At 38.6% G+C, this 15,853-nt stretch overlaps 2 protein-coding genes across 2 annotated transcripts; one reads left to right on the plus strand and one right to left on the minus strand.

The window, feature by feature from the left end:
* Nucleotides 1-2,620: 2,620 nt before the first annotated feature.
* Nucleotides 2,621-7,978, plus strand: LOC105048358 (uncharacterized). Its single transcript, XM_010927656.4, has 4 exons — nucleotides 2,621-2,894; nucleotides 3,019-3,125; nucleotides 5,305-5,339; nucleotides 7,474-7,978. Exons 1-4 carry the CDS (start codon nucleotides 2,892-2,894, stop codon nucleotides 7,539-7,541), a joined length of 213 nt encoding a protein of 70 aa, XP_010925958.1. The 5' UTR covers nucleotides 2,621-2,891; the 3' UTR covers nucleotides 7,542-7,978.
* Nucleotides 7,979-9,816: 1,838 nt separating this feature from the next.
* On the minus strand, nucleotides 9,817-14,096 carry LOC105048357 (auxin response factor 18). The gene is made up of 14 exons (XM_010927652.4): nucleotides 13,754-14,096; nucleotides 13,528-13,643; nucleotides 13,308-13,403; nucleotides 13,110-13,166; nucleotides 12,839-12,991; nucleotides 12,663-12,747; nucleotides 12,385-12,475; nucleotides 12,135-12,299; nucleotides 11,906-12,019; nucleotides 11,729-11,801; nucleotides 11,488-11,653; nucleotides 10,836-11,392; nucleotides 10,568-10,755; nucleotides 9,817-10,448 (listed from the first exon to the last, which is right to left on the minus strand). The coding sequence occupies exons 1-14, from the start codon at nucleotides 13,761-13,763 to the stop codon at nucleotides 10,337-10,339; spliced, it is 1,983 nt and encodes a 660-aa protein (XP_010925954.1). The 5' UTR covers nucleotides 13,764-14,096; the 3' UTR covers nucleotides 9,817-10,336.
* Between the last annotated feature and the right edge of the window lie 1,757 nt (nucleotides 14,097-15,853).

Genomic DNA, 15,853 nt, shown 5'->3' on the forward strand with positions numbered 1-15,853 from the left:
GTTTTCAAGACTTTTTCTTGTTTTCAGACTTGAAACCACAGCTTGATCTTGATTTTGGTATATTTTGACAGAACATGATTTTTTCGTAAAATTGAACATGATTTTGTGGTATTGAATGGAGTAGATGGTGTGGCTTATCATCATTATCTAAACTTTTAATGGTGTATGAAGTTGCATATTGTTTTCTCTACCTGCACACTAGTCTTCTAGGTAAGGCTAGCCATAAATATTATTAACTAAGAAATCCTTCCTCAAAGTATATAATATTTGCTGTTGGTACAGTTGAATCTGCTCTAGCTCGTTTGTTGAACCTGAGTCTGTTCATTGAATATGTGGGCTGTGACCTCAGAATGTCTCGAGACCATTTGCAGCCCTAGTTTGAACAGAAGCTTTCACCATTATTTTGTTCGCCCATGCGGTGTCATTTCTCCGACTGGTTTTTATATTTTCTTCCATGGTTACATCGAGAAATTATTCGTTGGACCTGATCCAAAGTAGACCCTCGGTAATTTGGTAATTAGGATGATGAAAATGAGATTAAATTTATGGTAACACATGTTGTTAAGGAGGGAAAAGATATTAAGGTGCTGTTTGGTATATCACCGATGATGTAATCATCAGAGTGATGTGATCACTGGGATGATATGAACACTAAAGTGATGTACAAATATTGAGATGATATGTAATCATCGTGTTTGGTATATCACTGGAAATAAAATTTTACTGTATTTGATATATCATCAAATAGTGATAGTAATAATGTATAAAATATCATAAATAGCTTTATATATTAGTACATAATAATTACTCTATAATTTGATTAAATATTCTTCATTTATAACTCCTTACAAAAATATGTAGCAGGATTAATAATAATAATATTTATTTATTTATTATTATAGGTATTTATTTTGATAAATTTATTAAAATAATATTACGATAATATTATATATAATCAGACTAGATTAGTCTCTGTCAATTTTGATCATCAATATCAGGGCTGTCTATTAGGAATGATTTAATCTATCAAAATAAATTAAAAAAAAAAAATATTAAAAATTTAGCATGATCCATCCATGCCAATTAATCATATCTATTTATAGGAATAAAATAAATATCTAATAAATAAATAAAAGATATCTATATTATTTAATTAAATCTATCAGTAAAAATAAAAAAAAATATATCTAGTAGATAGACATTTATAGAAAAAAATGAGGGTGATTTTTATTTTTTTTAATTTACTAATTAGAAATATTTTTGTTCTAAAATAATTTCGACACGTGCTATTATCTAGGGTATGTATGGTGATAGCATCACCGTATTGTGTAGTGATGCTATCACCGAATTTATTACTGAATTCTTCATTACTGGATGGAATTTTACAATACCAAACAAGATGATTACATCATCTAACTCACATCACTGAGACGATGTGAAATATCAACTCCTACTAAACAGCATCTAAATGTATGATAAAATATGTATTAAAGAGGAAAAATAAAGGAAAAAAAGATTAAATATGCTATGATGCTTTTGGGAACTGCATACTGTGCGCTCGCCTCAGCGTATCTCCCTTGTTTCTTGTGGAACCAAATTCTGAAGGGCCATAATGCAAACAAGTTCTATATATCAGTAGGGTCTGAAAGCAATATGAAAAGGCCGCGGTTATGGCCGAAGTATTGAGAGCATTGCTATTGTGGTGGGCTGGTGGAAGATGCATTTGGTGAGTGGGAATCGCGCGTGCCCACGTCACCACGACCATGTTCGTTGCCACCTGAGGGCATTGCTCGATGGCACAATTGGGTGCTTGGAATCGGGCTTCTTGATTCTCGCTTAAACCGCTTAAACCGAGGACTTGGCGAGATGATTAGTGGCTCTCTCTTAGGTTATAAACTGTCAATTAAGCACAGGAGGAGAGAATCAATTGCAGCCTAACTTTCTAGTCAACTTGATCCATGATTGAATCAGATTTGGAGCATCGATGGATGACCAATGTCCAAAAATATATTTTCAAATTGTTGTCATAATATTAGTGTAGTATTTAAAATTTTATGATATATTATATTTAAAATTGAAAAAAAAATACTATTTAAACCTATCTAATATATTAATTTCGTTTAATTATTAAAAAATTATTATAATAAAAAAATTATCATAAAATTGTAATAAAGTATCGATATATAGTATTTTACTTCTTCGTGAATGAAACATGTTGTTTGAATAGATAATATTATTTAAATATTAATTAATAATTTTAGTTATCAATTATGATTAAATTTTTTTTAGATAAATAAAAATTTAATAAAATGAGAAAATTAAAAAAAAAATAACATTCGAAATGTTCAACTATTCTGTAAAATAATAAAAATATTATTTTGAAAAAAATATTTTTATTATATTAAATTTAAAAAATAAGTTATAATATGTATTAAATATATTCGACGGTAAAACAACACATCATTTGTATTTTTTTCGCATCTTTAGAAATCCAATCATAGGGAGATACTAAATCAATCGATCAGACGGTGCGCCCACGTCATATTTTCTGCACTGCAGGCGGTGCACAAAGAATTCGCTTTTTGCCAGATTGCTTTCGGATCGCTTCCGACTTCCGAGGCCCAATTTCACTGGGTCCTCTGCTCTGCGGCCTCTCTCCCGTCTCTCTCTCCCTAGCCCCACGACCGCCGGAAAACTGCAGCCGCCGTCCCGGTAGACTCGGAACCACCGCAGCCCGCCAGCGAGACTTCGGGACCACTGGGCCGCGGGTGTGCCTAAGAAGAGAGAAAAGACACCGAAACCCGTGATCTCAGAGATCTCCATCTTTCGCGCTCGATCGCTGCCCGCCGACTCTCAGTTCTCGGATCTCATCCCAAAGTCTGAACGTCGTCATGGTAATGCAAGAAGATAGCGGCAATTTCTTTTGCTCTCTTTCTTTGTTTTTCTCCCTTTTTGAGGGAGATATTTAAACTCTTAATAAAAGGAACTTTATGCTATTCTTTTTGGTGAATCCTGCAGTCGGCGCTGTTTAATTTCCATTCGTTCCTGACGGTGGTACTGTTAGTGATCTGCACCTGTACCTACATCAAGATGCAGTTCCCAACCATTCTTGAACAGAGGACCGGGTAATTTTGATCTGTTCTCTTCCTTTAATGTAATTTTAGATCAGATTTATTCTCTAATTCCAAGTCTATTATAGCCAAAAGTCCACCTAAAATCCTTACAGCCACAAAATGATACTTGTGAGAATCGATTCAAACTAGTAAAGAGGATACTTGAGGTTCATTATCGTGCTGAGTTCTTACATATTCTCAAGATTTCTTTCCGAATGTAGGATATGATTCAAAAGTTTATTTTTTGAATTAACCATGTTAGGACCATTTCTTAAATAATGTACAGTCAGTCTCAGACGATGGATCTAAATGTATTCTAGGCTCCTTGCTGAATAAAGCGTGCAAGCATGCACAAGGCATCCTGTTCATTATTAGCCACCCTATCGAGTCATTTTCTGTAATAATCTATTTTCTTGTTTAACAAGGTTGTGTCCTGAGGTCGAAAGCATGGTTGATGTGCCTATGCTCAATTTGCCATTTATAAAATATAGAAAGTGGCATGACAAACTATGTGGTTTCGTTGAAGATGACATTCCAACACCATAAAAAGAAAAAAGAAAATGCGATACTTGTCTGAGCTGGAGGCTTTATGCAGGCAGCTCACCCTGTTAGAATCTTATGCTTGCATCTCTTTATTGTGGTCAGATGAGCATCTTCAGTTATATATCTAGCTTTGTATCTATTGGGATTTGTAACCAAGGAACTACTTTTTCAAAAGTCAGTTACTTCTTTCTTTCCAAATATTTGGTAGCAGCACCATTTAGCCACCTGATTTTTTAATAGTTAAAACTTTGTTCTAACAATATAGAGAATGTGATGTTATCATAACTTTTTTCAGTTCAGGTTTTGGAATCTTGTTGCCTTTACACCGTCCTCTATGGACTTGAGTTTGAATCCCAACTCTTTACTGCTTCCTGCAAGTGTCGTTCTTTACTGAAAGAGGCCTATCTTGCTCCAATTCACGGATTAGTCTATTGAATGCCTTTGAGAATTCTTTTTTTTGTGTTATATGTTGTCCGTGGCAAACCCCTTACCATTCTTTTACATTCATTTTAAGCAGTTATGTCTTCTTTGAAAATTCCAACAGTAACAAAGTGTACCACATAGAATGACCCACCAAGCCATTACTAGTTTGTCATAGCCTTTAAATTCCTCAACTTGCTCAATCAATTTAAGGGAGGGGTTTAACGTGAAAATTGGTACTTGACCATTTGTTAGTAATTGTACAACATAAAGTGCAGTCTCATTAACTGATGACAGCATGCTGATTAGATGATGTCTCTCGATGAAATTATTGTCTTAGTTTGGCTCTTCATGGACTGCTATTAGCTTCTATAAGGTTAAACATCACTACGTATGCTAAATTTTGAATATATCTTTCCTTTTTTACTTCCATGTGTAGTGAACCTGTCATGGGAGCCTTACAGTTTATTATATATTAGTGGCTGCATATGACTATACCTATGCTGAACCACAGTTAAAACTGCACCAAAACACAATCACTCATGCAGAAAATGTGTTGAACCATTTTTGTGATAACTTGCACTTGCCTAAACCAGACCTAACTTGTTGTCAGCTGGAACAAACTGCTTGTGCTGACATGTGCCCCATCCTAACCTGCACTAACATGAGAAACAACTGGTTCCATCCTAGATTACTTTTTGCAGGATTCGGATATGTGGCTTTGAAGTGGGTTGCCATAAGTGGAGTACAACATAGTTGGCCTAATGTATAAATTGGGCAAAGATTCTTACCTACTTATATTGGTTCATTTTAAAATAGGGTCCACACTCCAATTCTAAAGTGAATATTTTCAGATAATGGCTAAATCATGTTTATATTTCAGCACTTATGTGGTTGCCTTAACAGCTAAGTGCCTAAGCACTCAAGCAACAGTTAAGATGCTGCTTAGCAGTTGTTTATCTGGATCTTTAGGTGCTTTTATTAGGTGGCACTGAGGGTACAGATGGACCGGTTGCTCTTGTTGTGGGAACATATTTTATGTTATATGCCTTATTTAATGGATCATTGGAGGAAACAGGATATGAAGAATCTGTCTATTCTCGATTAGATAGTTTAAAATTCATTTCATTGTTTAAATCATTGCCATAACCATCAAGTGTTATCCTGTCTATTATGAATTTAAAATTCTTATGAAGTTCAATTTTTTATGTACTTTCACTTATGGCAGGTTCCGAGGCTTCTTCTGGAAGGCAGCTAGAATAGGTATTTTTGGTTACTAGTAATCTAGAATTTTGTTAACACTTGCATCTTTTTTGCATGCTCTTTTTATTACTGCAACTTGATACGTATATATAAACATGCAAACTCAAATACATGTATATTTCTCATCAAACATTAAAGTTTTGAGCTCTGCTAGAAAATGAATTTATGGACTGTAACCAATTTTGTATAGTTGGGCTTTGAGGCTATCCCCGTTTTGGTGGGATTGGACTTAAGTGGCGTTGAGCTTTGAAAAGGAGAGAATTTGAAGTCACTCTCGAAGACTCTGATTGGACAAGAGAAAATATGATTTTGGCACTGGTTACCAAGAAAACAAATCACTTTTGGTCTTTTTCATTTTTTTAACATTAAAAACAACATGAATATACAAACCGTTTTAGGAGTTCCTTTTGCATGATGATGAAAAACATGTAGACATAATATTTCCTTCTACCTAATGGATGGAAGCTTTTAGAAATGACTTGGGGATGTGAGCAGTAACAATTTATATAACCCTTAATGGGACGTAGTCAAATCATGTTTTATGGTTGAATAGCATTTCTAGAACATGATTGAGTTTTCAGATCTAACAATATTGCCTTAGGAGCAGCATTCCCAAATGATATTGTGCCAACACACATACTAGATTGGTATGAGAAATTTTTAAAGGACTTAGTCCTACAGGATCATTCATGAGAAATGACTGGTATTTCTTAGAAAGAAATGGTGAGAAATCACATTCAACATGATAAGGACAGGTGGCCCACCTCACATATCCATAGATAACGTACTTTGTGTAGCTTAGGGATAATCTGCTTCGCACACAAAGTAAGTCCATATCACACTCAAATATCTAAAAGTGTGTTGGAAGTCATTAAAAAAAATAAGATTTGTTGATTTGCCAATAACATTGAAATGGAGTGCATATGAGTCCTTGCAATGGCACAGCAGCATATCGAAATAGAAGGAAAGAACAATCATAAGCTTTTCTCGTTTTTTACCAAAGAATGTACTGCATTCAACGATTCTACAGGGGTGTTGGGATGCCTAGATAATGTACTTTGTGCAACTTTGGGAAAATCTGCTTCGTCCAACAAAGAATGCCCATATCACACTAAAATATCTAAAATTGTGTTGGGAGTCATTAAAAAAAATATGATTGGTTGATTTGCGAATAACATTGAAATGGAGTGCATATGAGTCCTTGCAATTGCGGGGACAGCATATGAAAATAGAAGCAAAGAACAATTATAAGCTTATCTGTGATATCATTATTTATCAAAGAATGTACAGCATTCAACAATTCTACAGGGTTGTTGGTGTGCCTAGCTGCCCTATCCCTCTAAAATCCACCGCATGGTATCTAAAAGCCTTCCAAATCAGCTAAGAGAGGATGTGGGTAAGGTGTTTGGATGTATTATAGAGGCCACTGGTCCGACAATCTTGATAACTTGTGAGACTAAAAGAATGTCTTAATTGCAGTATCCCTAACTCCCCTTGTAATGTGTCACAAGATTACCACTTTAGAGAGGAAAAGGAATGGAGGATCCTAATGCTTAAACTGGGAAGGGGGTACAAGTATTTGCCTCTTATGCTAGCAAATGGTTCTCATCCTTTTGCTACTTAAAGATTAATTGCTATCATACCTCTTTTCTGACAAAATATTGTTCTTGTCTTGGTTAACTGCTCAGTGATTTGGGCTCTTCTCATTGATCACAGTGCATTTTGAGCTGTAAAGTGCACTTTTGACTATTCTTAATGTCAATTGTTCAGATCGATATGGTGAAAGGTAGGTTGTTTTGAATATGAATATTGCTTAAAGAGCTTCTATTTGATAACAGTTTCTGGTTAGGATATTGCTGGCAAATGCATTGTCAAATTCTTTGGCACAGATCAATGCCAACCTAGCAATATTTGGATGCCTTTTTCAGTACTGCATAAAAATATACCATTACACTAACTACAAGTCCTTTGTTGACATATCTATTGATGCAATTTCGCAAGGCATCTTCAGTATGTTTTTCACTGGGAAAGGTTGTTTGAATTATGGATTGCCCTTCTTTTTGCCATCATCCATACATCTTGCTGTAAAGTTGCTTGCATGTGTAACATGACAATCTACCCTTCCGTAATTCAGGTGAACGCTTAAGCCCATGGGTGGCCTTGGGGTGCTTTGCTATGGGCATATCCATAATTATATTCTGAGTTGGAGAAGCATTTGGGTTTCAAGCTGATTTTATACACACTCAAGCGATAGCACAGCCTCTTTTACGTACTGTACATTTCATTTCCCCTTTGCAGAAGAGTGTATTTAACTCTCGGTCAGCCTGGGTCTAAGATGGGCATTGTGGTGGTCTTTTATTTACTTATTATTGGGAATGCGAGACGGTGTCTGTCTTTAACTTTTTTTCTTTTTTTCTTTTTTCTATTTTGTGTTTCTCTTGTTCACTCATTATACAGTAGCACCATGATCTTATTTTATGCCCTGTTGCATGTTGTCACGTTGAGATCTTTCCAACAACATGAATAGGCAATGGTGCAGTGCAGCTGAACCTCTCAAGTGGATCTGCCATATTGGGTCATGTATAACTAAAAGTGTTGATTGATGATGATGACACCTCTTTGCTCTTTTTTCCATTCAATGGCCAATGTTTGTGGAGAAATAGCAAGCTACAAATGATTATAAACTTTGGGGATGTCAATCCACGGTTTATTTTTCCTCATTCCCAAAACATATGAAGATTATTATCTTAAGATCAGTGAACAATGATACCGGACATGCTAGGATGTATTTGCTTTAAAGAAATTTAAAAATTCTTTATTGTAAAAAAATTATATGATCGATGTTGGACATCACTGTCTTAAAAACAATACGTGGAGAGACAGACTTCATAGTGGGAATATCTCAACCTTGGAGAAGCCTCCAATAACTCGATTTAATTCAAGTTATTCCTCTTTTCTCCCATCACGTGCATAACTCATGCCTTTTGGGGTGTCCGTACTAATGTGCATTGCTGTGCCAAAGCTCTTTTGTAAATTAACTTTTGGCCTGGCACAACCAAATACTTTGCCATTTGAATACCTCTTTTGAAAGAGCACTCGATGCCTCTCACACCAACTTACTCATTTCGCTCCCGTGGCCTACCAATGCCTGCCTATTATCATGCTGTGACAAGACTCAGAAAACAGTTGTCGTCTAGCCTTATGGAAAAGGTGGCGATACTGCCTCATATTTTGAATCTTTATCTGCACCTGACTTGAAGCCGCTTCACATTAGTTATGTTTGCATACCTAAGAAAACATCAGGCCTATCAAATTTTGAACTTTTGCAGAATGACGAATCTGAATCACCACCATCTTATCTCCAACATGACAGAGGAAATTTCACAAATCTGATGGATTTGAAAATAGTCGAAATATCTAGAAATGACTAAAGCCTACGCTACTTATCTGTTGGGTGGATATCTAGCCAGGATATCATCTCTAGGACCTTTTCAGTACCACGCGATGCAATAAGAAAAGAAGAAATAAGACAAAAACAATCAAAATACATGGATCAGCCAAAAAAGGACTCGCCTCCACGGGATATGCAAATTTCACTATGAAAAAGAAATTTTACAAGAGGAGATCTCACTCTTAATCTTCGTTCATCCAATTTCTCTCTTACAAAAAATTCTCTCTCATAAAAGCTCTTTCTCTTGGAAGACTCCTTAAACCTCTAATGCGATCGCTGTCCGCTGTCCAGGAGCCTCCTGCTCCTTCTCAGCGTCATGGGTTCTCTCTCTTCATGGGTCTCTGGTCTTCGTGTGAAGCTGATCCGCATCCCACATCCAAGCATGGGTCCTCTCCCGTGAAAAATCAAAGCCACAGTACCACACAGCCTTCTGTTCACTGTACAAGCCCTTTTAAAGGGCTAAAACCCTATTAGACGGTGTTTAAGACTCCTTATTAAGCTCAAACAAAGCTCAGAACCGTCGGATCAATACCGCAAGCCTCCTAGAGCCGTCCGATCACGATCGATCCACAGAATAGTATCTTGGACCGTGAGAAACGCGTGGGCGCGCCCGTGCTTAGGCCGGCCCACGCGCCCGTGCGCCCGGGCCTGGGCCAGGCCTGCCCGTTGGACTGCGAGCCCAGCCCATGCCCTGTGCATGCCTGGCACCGCCGCTCCACCGGTCTGCCACCGGCAATCCTCCATCGTCTCGATTTCGTGCCGACTTCAAACGTGCGTATCTCTTCCGTCCAAGTTTCGTTTGGGATGATCTTAGTCTCGTTGGACTCCGTTTTTCGTCGCGGACCTTGCTGTGGACTCAATGTGAATCGAATCTCGAGACATCAAATCCTAACACTCATTATCTCAATTCATTTTATCGTATGGGGACCGAACAACAATAAACAAGTTGAGCTAATCTCCAACTACTGAGATTTCGATAAACTGCGGCATTCCAAGGTTGCAGTAAAGAACAACCAGAAAAGCAACTTAGAACGAAACGAACAAGTACACTACACTCTGTGGAGGACAATTACACAGACCATATACGTCTATTTATATGTCGTGATAATATATGTACAAGGAGAGTTGAAACATATAGCAGAAAAACTAAAGAAAGACAGAAGACTAGAGAGTGACTATGCCAAGCAAACGCAGACCACTATATTCACAATTCCCATATCCATCCCTTAACTCTTCCCACTCCCTTTAATCTCCATTCCTAATATGACTACTAAAATAAACTAAACAATTATCATGAGCTTAATTTCTATAACCCTTGTCTCCTCAATCCTTTCCAAGGCTCTGAAAAAAACCGAGCTGCAAATTATATGATGCTGCTTCTTGTTGATTGCCTCAAGGTATAGAGGAATTTTTCGAGTTAGAATTCCCTCCCAATATGAAGACAACTACATGTACTGAAAGATTGAAAGGACCACCCCCCGTCTGCTCTGTTCATCATTCAGCTTGAGGTTCCTTTTGAAAAAATGCAGCAGCAACCAACCATACTTCATGCTTCTTCAGCCTCAATGGATGGAGAAGAAAGCTTGCTCCTGGGCTTCATCTTCTTCACCTCTTCACTCGTGTAGATGAATATCTTTCTCACCATTTTGCAAAACTCCCTGCCCAAAGTCACAATCTAATGATCAGTGATCCTTATAGAATCATAAACCAACACTAGTATCAAATCCAAGGTAAATTCCCTGTGAAATTAAAAGGGAAGGGTTTCATTGTGATTTACAGCCAGGGATCATCGCCCACTAGCATCATATCACCCTCATCATCAGTGAAGACAACTTCCCATTTGTTCGGTTGGCGAAGCTCTCCTTTGATATCAAACATCTGTTCTAGCTCTGTTGTCAGCTCACTGTAACCTTGTAGATTTGTTAGATCCACAGCTCTGCCAACCGCCATGCCTTGCATGTGAACCTATTGATAAAACTTAAAGTTTCAGAATGAAAATGGTAAGTGTTGTTGGTGCTCAACTGATAACTTTGTGTTTTTTTAACCTTTATGCGACTTCTGGTAGAACCATGTTGCCTGCTCTGCATCTCCTTTGGACTGGAATCTAGGCCTTGTTTCTGCTCTTTAGAAGCCTTTGAAAGCCCGAACTGCCGGTCCGATTCTTCCACCGGGGCAACAGATACACCAACAACAGGTGGAGCAACTGCCTTCTCAGCAATCACTGTGCTTTTGGAATGATTCATCAAATCAATCCCAAACAACCGGTAACTGCTGCTACCAACCTCAGGTTTCTTCCATTCTTGTACATCACTAGCCAATGAAGTGACCGTTGCCTCATCATTCATGTCCTGAAATAGCTGCAGAGAAACATCTGTCAGCGAAGATGGCGGCCTCTTAGTCGGCGAATTGAAGTCCTTCAGCCGGCCATCCAATGCTACAGGTTCACAAGGGCTAGGACCATTTTTAACACCATCTTCCTTATCTCCTTTCTGCAAGCATGGCAAGATGACTTGAGTTTCACTGTTGTTGGCATCAACACTACTTAGTGCAGCTAAATCATGCGACTGGGTCTTTCCTGAAAACCAGAATGGTGGTGTGGTTTCTACAAGCAGAAAGAAAAGGTGAGATAAAGCAAAGAAAGAAATTGCAAACAAACTGAGATCATCAGAAAGAACAGTGCTTAAAAATCTTGTTTACCAAGAACTGGGTGATCCACAATGTCCATGGATTGCCTAGGCCTTTTGTTCTTCGCAAACACCGGCTGCGAGGCATTTAAAGCTGGGGCAGGGGCATCAAAAGGCTCGATCTCCCATGGAGAAATCCGATCCGGTCGTATAATGCTTGTTGCTTCATCCCATTGAACCTGAAGCATGCAGACATCAGGAAAAACAGCAAGCACGAAAGAAATTGGCATAGGAAGCAATCTAAGTTCATCAACCTTCAGTGATCTCCACTTAGAACCGGCCCATTGAGAAGAAACATCTCCTACCCCAACTATAGTTCCAGTAAACCTGCCAGATGAGAACAGTAATTCTTACCAAATCAACAAACATTTAATCATAACAGTCCGCCAATGCCCTCCTGCTCATATAATTTGATGGAAAAAAGAAACAACCTTTTCTCAGGAATATCTTCACACTCAAATCTCATTTTAAATCTCATCCCAACTGTGAATCCATGTTTAACAGCTTCCAAGCATTTGTTAACACCGACGATGAACTGACTTATCCTGATTGAGTATAAGAAAGCACAAGTTCTAGCAAATGATTACATCAATTCACCAAAATAAAAGGCAATTAGAGCAAACACGCTTCCTAATGTCAGATTCAAGGAACATTTCCAACCTTGGTTTGTAGTAGACCACGAATAGAGTACCAGTTGAAATAGCATGTGATGCAGTTGCAAGCACACCAAGATGCATACTTTGACTGGATATCAGCGAACTTGGAACCATGCTTTGCTGCTTCGCAAGACGCCTTACTCCCACACGCAGTTCTCCACTTTCCCCTCTATAAAAACACATAACATCTAAGAGTTGCCCGATCGCATTTGACACCACATATATGGTGTGAAAAGAAAAAAAGTTTTAATTACCTCAGGAAAACAAAAGCATCCCCAGCAACCAATCTCTTAGATGTGACAAAGGTACTCCATCCAGTGGTGAGCAAGTGCCTCCGTGGTTGACCTGCTCCATTGATGTCGGTAAATGAACGGAAACAGAAAGCAAAAAAACCTATAAATCTTTGGTCACAATAAAAATTACCAAAGTCTTCCCGAATTTCAATTGCAGTCCTTTTCCGGAATTCAAGAAAGTATTTGTAGTCTTCAATCAATAACAAGACATACCAACTAGAAGAAAGTTCAACAAATACCTCTGAAGATATGTTTGAATCTCCATTCAAAGCCGTGGAGATCTTTGGCAGCCAGCTCTTGTGTTGGGGTTGGCTGCGACATGTCCTGATGAGAGTAGGCAATACGGCAACCGACTTAACCTACCACCTAAATAGCTGAAAATACCAAACAGCTCGAGAAGAGGAGATGAACTAACCAGTGGAGGAAGGCACTCGGTGGCGTGTCTTCGAAGAACAGAGAACCCGCCATGGGTGCTTGTGTCAGAGGCAGTTAGAATCTTACAGAAGGACTGGACCCTCGGCCTTGGAGGCTCGAGAAGAGTTGAATCAAGGTTTGCAGGCTCGCCTTGCTATCAAAACCAAAGCAAAAATTGGATTTTTAACGATTGAGAAAAGACAAACAAATAGAATCCATAAAAAAAACATATAACCAATAGAAAAGTAAAATCAAATCAATTAAATTCTCACATCTAGCTCTGGCTGCAAAGTAACTTGAGCATAAACTTCATCGGTTTCAGGCTCCGCCTGTTATACATTAAAATCAAAATTGCATCATAGTAGACATTATTTGGAAGCAAAGGCGGACAGATTTGAACGATCCTAAATAACTACGTAACTATAACAAGAGAGAGATTTATGTCAAAAAAAAAAAAAAAAAAAACTTACTTTAAGTTGAACGTTAACAACACGGCAAAGAATATTGGAAGGAAGACTCAAGCGGGGTATTTGCAGATCTAATTCCTGATTTGTCGACGCCTCCAACTATATTTTCACATGAAAAATCATAGAAAAAAACTATTCTTATTCAAGAAACGGGGAAAAGATAATCTGTATACAATGAGTTCCCACTCATTTATGAAAATATACATTAAACAAAGCCTCACACCTGCTCCATGTGACCTTGGGGGAAGTAGAAGACCCTCTCGTTCTCCCGCGGCACCTCCACCAGCGGCCCCGCGCACAACTTCCATAGCTCCTTGTACAGATCCACTCCTTGCGATCCTATTTAAAAGAAGACCCAATCAGAACTAATAACAAGAATGAAACCAGAGACCCAAAAAGAACACAGAAATCGCCAAGAAACACCGAAAGGCTCCTTCTTTCCGTCTTACCCGCCTCCATCGTCGCGCTCTCCTGTCCACCCGATGCGTACGCCACAGAACCACGTCCCGTTCTACCTTCTGTTTCTCAGCAAAGCAGCATACGTACTACGAACAGCACGAAGCTTTAAGATATAACCGGTGTCGAGATCCCAGATATTCTCCGGTGCTCTTCTCTCTTGTTATCCCTTTCAAGACGAGGCGTAGCAGTCGAGCGCCTGGGCCGAAGAACGGCGAAGTTCTCCACACGCCTTTAAACCTCTCCTCCACTCTATTTGGAAGAAAAGAAGGTAACCACTACCCTCCAGTCCCTTCCCTTCCCTCTCCTCACCAAAACGCCGAGTGCCTCTTCGCCCCTCTCTCTCTCTCTCTCTCTCAAGCTTTGCGAAAAAAGCGCTATTTTAAAAAGAAAACCACGCGTCGGCCCCTCTCCCACTCACTTCATAATAGGCTTCACAGAAAGTGGTCTTCCCAAAATGTCCCTGCCTCGCCGCGAGCATTTAGGAGCACAGAACCGCCGCGAGCTGATCCTTTATGACACTCCAGCGGTGGCAGCGGTGACGCTAGCCTAACCTTACCAAAGATTAACGTACGGCCCTGTGGGGGACAGAGAAGGGAGGTAGGATCACGATTCCTAACCCGACCCGTTTATACTGCCCGGTTCGCAGGTCGGGTACGGATTAACCAATCCGTGGTTTGGACCGGATTCGGGTTTGGAGACTTGTACAATATATATTTTTAAAATATCTTATATCGATGTCTATATAATTTAGAAGATTATGTAATATATAAGTCATTTAATCATTGGTTTAGAAGTTAAAGACCTTTTATTTAATATAAAGTTCAAAAATAGATAGATTTTGATATGGCTCAGACTCATTGTCCAATTGCCAAGTGAAACGTAGCGTGCAAACATATAGGTGAAATAGAAGGAGAGGTTACTATGGCTACTAGCTTCCGAGTTGGGGTTGAGTTCGGCAACGCCGAGGTGGGCTAAGCTCATTACTAACATGGAGGCTCCTGAGTAGGAGGCTAAACCTGCAAAAGAAAAGTAGTCCATGACGGAGTTATTTTCGATGGGACCGTCAATCAACACTCAAGCCAGTCAGAAACAAGGCCGGTCCTGACATTTTTTAGACCTAGGGCTAAATGAAAAAATGGGACCTTCTCTATTAAAAATTAACATACTTTAAATATTAATTATCATTGAAAAATTAATCTACGTGCAATAATTTTCTATAGATATATTCGTTAAGCAGTGTATAAAACCCATCATTAACCTATTTAATTATTTTTCTTGTTATAATATTGTAGAAAGCCATTCTTGCACCCTATTGGAACATTAATACAAGGTCTAAGCCTGGGGCCTGGGGCGGTCGCCCAATTTGACCTGCCTCAGGGCCGGCCCTGGCCAGAAATTAGTGAGCAGTGGAAGGGAGTGAACGAGTTTATATAGATAGCTTGAGGCTAGTTTCATGATGAGTAGTGATCATACTCATAAAGATCGCACTCTGCATGCCATATGCGGCCAATGTGATCTATTGTTACCTGACAGTTTTGGACGTTTTATCTATACCATTATAATTTGATATTGATTCTGTGCATAACCATCGTGGGAAATCTCAGTCTAGCGAGATTATGATTTCATCTTATCCTTCTCGAGGTCAATAGGTTGATTACATTCGAGGCGTTCCTTCTTCGATGAACCAAGGTCAATCAGATATCCCCGCATCAGTTACGTATAACTCCGTGCAATCAAGGAATGTAGATAAAGACAGATGGTTATAGCTTATCTATTAATCTTAGAACCATAATGTAATGGAACCAAGCCCTCATTTTTATATAAAGAGGGTGAGGGGGTTCCAAATACAAAGATCTATCTCATACCTTATTTTTCATAGCTCGAATTTCCAGATCTCTTCTTTTATACCATTCTACCAAATCTCTGTTTCTATTTGCATGTCGAAATTCTACTTCAAGCTGTTCAACCAACATCAATTAATTTCCCAACACCATCAGATTAGATTTTGGATGGCTACAAATTTAGATTTAAACAAATGAGTGGATTAATTGTGCATTGGCACACTAGATGCGGGACTCATTCATGGATCT

Source organism: Elaeis guineensis, chromosome 7 (assembly GCF_000442705.2).
Source record: "Elaeis guineensis isolate ETL-2024a chromosome 7, EG11, whole genome shotgun sequence".
Taxonomy (NCBI): Eukaryota; Viridiplantae; Streptophyta; class Magnoliopsida; order Arecales; family Arecaceae; genus Elaeis; species Elaeis guineensis.